This window comes from Juglans microcarpa x Juglans regia, chromosome 2S, assembly GCF_004785595.1.
Source record: "Juglans microcarpa x Juglans regia isolate MS1-56 chromosome 2S, Jm3101_v1.0, whole genome shotgun sequence".
Lineage (NCBI taxonomy): Eukaryota > Viridiplantae > Streptophyta > Magnoliopsida > Fagales > Juglandaceae > Juglans > Juglans microcarpa x Juglans regia.
In genome coordinates this window covers 18,218,683-18,222,229 of record NC_054597.1, presented here as the reverse complement: position 1 = coordinate 18,222,229, position 3,547 = coordinate 18,218,683, and the positions used below count along the sequence as shown (strand labels likewise).

At 37.0% G+C, this 3,547-nt stretch overlaps 1 protein-coding gene across 1 annotated transcript; it reads right to left on the bottom strand.

The window, feature by feature from the left end:
* Positions 1–2,259: 2,259 nt before the first annotated feature.
* LOC121253444 lies at positions 2,260–3,338 on the bottom strand. Its single transcript, XM_041153457.1, has 3 exons — positions 2,802–3,338; positions 2,502–2,595; positions 2,260–2,414 (listed from the first exon to the last, which is right to left on the bottom strand). The coding sequence occupies exons 1-3, from the start codon at positions 3,336–3,338 to the stop codon at positions 2,260–2,262; spliced, it is 786 nt and encodes a 261-aa protein (XP_041009391.1).
* Between the last annotated feature and the right edge of the window lie 209 nt (positions 3,339–3,547).

The window sequence follows — 3,547 nt, the reverse complement described above, 5'->3', positions numbered from 1 at the left end:
ATAATATTATTTTTAGTTTTCTGACAAAATGCTTATTCAAAAGCACGTTTTGTTAGGTTAGTGTGTATATTTAAGATTTTACACTGTAAAGTTTATTTTTACTTTTCTTGGACTAAATAGTAACCTCAATAATAGCACCAAGTGCAATATTTTTAAAATCACAGTGTGAAATATCCAAATTAGGTTAGAGAAGTTTTATTTGGACACTTGATAAGATTTTAGCCACACTTGGTGAATAGTATTGGACACTTGGCACCTAGAGGAACCATGAGATGGATTGTGTAGGAAATCAAGGTGTGAGATCATGCCACCTAAGCAAAACCCTGTTCCATCCAATCATCCAAATCATGCCAAACTAAAGAATGTTTCAACCCTATTGAAACCCTAGATACATAGAATCCAACTGAAACTCCAAAAGCATAGTCAAAACCGAAATCCTAAATGGTTTCCCCAAACCCTATTTGATCCGATTTCTAATATTGTGTTTAATCACTTGATTAAATCACTTCCACATGCTATTAATTCCTCAAATTCATGTTATGACATCATTATCCAACCCTTTAAACCTTGGAGATTTTATTTGATCAAGAAAAATTGGATTTGAACTTGATAGCATCTCAAATCCTAACTAAACCCTCTTTAAATCCCAAATAAGGCCCACTTGTGTAAGGCCCACGAGTTTTGCTATCTTGGCAAAACTTCTTGAGGAAGTTTCCACCCACCCATGGCAGGCCATCCACTACTCCTAATAGTTCAAAAGTCATGCATGATGTGAAGGCCAAATGCCACCTCACCACCACCCTTCTTTCGGAAGTTTCCTTAGCTGAAAACCACTTACTATTTACACCTTTTTTTGACCTAATCACCATACCTCAAGATGTCATACAAGGCCATACCTCCCTTTTTAGAAATACTTGAGGCGTGCAGGTCACTACTTCCCTCACTTTACCAGTTTTCACCCCTATTCTTGGAACGAACCCTTAGAAGATCTCTCGCGTAGATTCCAGAGGATTTTTATATGCCATTTTTGGAACCTTTGTAAGTATCTTCTCAGAAGTATCTTCTCACAATTTTTCCTTCATAAAAAGTTTTTTTTCTTTGAGTCTAGTTTCCATGAGTATCTCCTTTGTTTGATTTCATGGTCGTTGGATTGGTTAAAAGTTGTTTTAACATTGGAAATGTCATTCTGGGCGATAATCTGATAGTGTGTTGTATTTTAGAGTTTTTTACGAAGCTAATGGACAAATATTGGTCCGAAAATTTTATGAAGTATTGTCAACACGTTTATATGAATTCTTGTTGAAGATTGGTTGCATTACCAAAGCTTTTGATGAAATATTTTTTTAGATCTAGAAACTTAAAACTGGAAGAGGAAAAACAGTTTTTATTTTAAGAAGGTTTGAGTCTTTTGAGTTTTAATCTTACTCCAATGGCTTTGATATTTTTATTATATAATCCTAAGCCTTTTATCTACATGTTAGGATGTTAGTTTGAAGATTTTTGGCATTGGTTTCAAATATGTGAATTTTTATGCAAGGGATTATACGGTTGGGTCAAAAGTTTGATGTTTTTAGTTAGATCCATGTTTTGAGTTATTTTTATACCCATGTGATTTTAAGTTTAATGCTTGGATATACTTTAGGTCACATTTTTAAACCTTGTTGATGTTTTGGTTTGAAGATCTCACCATAGAATGCCTTGGATCAAGTGTTTGATGAAAGCTAGTTGGGAAAAACATTCTGTTTTTGGCTAAGGGAAGGAGTTGAGTGCTTCATGTGCTATTTTTTTTATTTTTTGGTGACTTTTATGTGTTAATTCAATGCATGTTAGTTATTTTGAATGTGTTATGAACATTCTTTTTTATAAAAAAGTCAGGGTCACCTCTCCAAGAGTGACCCCTCCTCAATTTTATTAATAACCCTCACTTGTGATGGAGGAAACCCTAGTTACAAATCAAGCATCTAGGGTACAAAATAAACCCATCATGCAAAAAAAGACCAAACCATAATAAATAAAAACAAGAGCAACGAAACCTCAAGCAATTGACAAATGAGACTAAGTAAGACGAAGCGAAGGCATCCCGAAGTAGTCCATGCGAATGAGCCCATGCAACGCTCGGGGAGTCTCCGTCAAGTGGGAAGGAACCAAATCACTACCAGAAGTCCCATGCTTTGCCAACCAATCTACAACTTTATTTCCCTCACGAAAAATATGGTGAACCGAACAAGTTATGGAACTCATAATGTCAAGAATTTCCTCCTAGAAATCCTCTAGGTACCACACCCTACATCTTTTACTCCACCAAGAAATAATAGTCAGAGAATCAAGTTCAATTTCCACATAATTGAAAGATAAAGATTTACAAACTTGGAGCCCATTAAGGAGAGCTAAAAGTTTTGCTTGATTATTAGAGCCTGTACCAATGAATGAAGAAAAAGCATGAATTAAATTACCATGATCATTTCTAATAATCCCACCCACACCTGAGGTGCTCGGATTACCCAAATTACTACCATCTGTGTTCAGTTTAACCCAACCCGCCAGAGGCCGCTGCCAAGCAATAGCTTTGCAACGCTGGATGGGAGTGAACATAGGCTGGACATGCAAACTCTCAAGTACCAGCAAATCAAAATCGGAAATGTGAGAACTATTATGCATATCACAACAAATAAGACTAATCCACCGATGGAGTGAATAATATTAGAGGCAGATTCAAAGTGTCCCTCCAGAGGTGACAAACAATGCCTCCTCCAGATTCTCCATGTAATAACCATCGGAATAATCCCTACAATAATGCAAACTTGAGACGATAATTTCTCACGGCAAAACCAAGTCTGCATCGTGTCTTTCCAGTTTTGGCCATTCGGAATACCAAGGCTAGCACCAAAATAGTGCCAAACAGTGCTAGCAATTTCAGTTGCAAACAAAACATGATTCTGGTCTTTATAGTGACCGTTAGCACAACAATCACAACGAGAAATAATAGGAATGCCAATACGGCGAAGATGATGATCCACACTCAAAGCCATATACCAAGCTTTCCACATATTGATGGGCATTTTAAGAGGAAGATTGTTATGCCACATCCAAGAATGCCCTTCAAGAGTGCCACCCCTAATACGAACACAATCCCAACCTGACTTGGTGGAAAACAGGCCATTATCATTATTGGTCCAGATCAACACATCCAAACCTGGTTTAGTCTTAGAAATATCCTCTAAGATACCATCAAGGTTTTCCGGGCCCACTCGCTGGAGAATAAAATCCACATCCCAACTATTAAGATAATTTGCAATCCTTAACTTTAAGAAGAGGATGACCCACAATATGCATATCATTAACTAAAGGACCGCTATCCCGCGATTTATGATACCAGAAGAAAACATTTCCTTCCTTTAGGCGCCACTTAGAATTATCCAAAACCAAAGGAAGGGTTTTAGCAATCATTTTCCAAAACCTTGTACCCCTAGTTGGATCAACCAGGGTCCAGGGCTTAGTATCCACATACTTACCTTTAAAAAAATTAGTTCATAAAGAGTTACCCTGA

Excerpts from the sequence above, each read along its gene's own strand:
- LOC121253444 (XM_041153457.1), bottom strand. The coding sequence starts at position 3,338 with ATGATATGCATATTGTGGGTCATCCTCTTCTTAAAGTTAAGGATTGCA. Across the intron at positions 2,596-2,801 it reads GTGAGAAATTATCGTCTCAA|CCTATGTTCACTCCCATCCA; the intron begins GTTTGCATTATT and ends TTGCATGTCCAG. Across the intron at positions 2,415-2,501 it reads CACAGATGGTAGTAATTTGG|GCTCTAATAATCAAGCAAAA; the intron begins GTAATCCGAGCA and ends TCATTGGTACAG.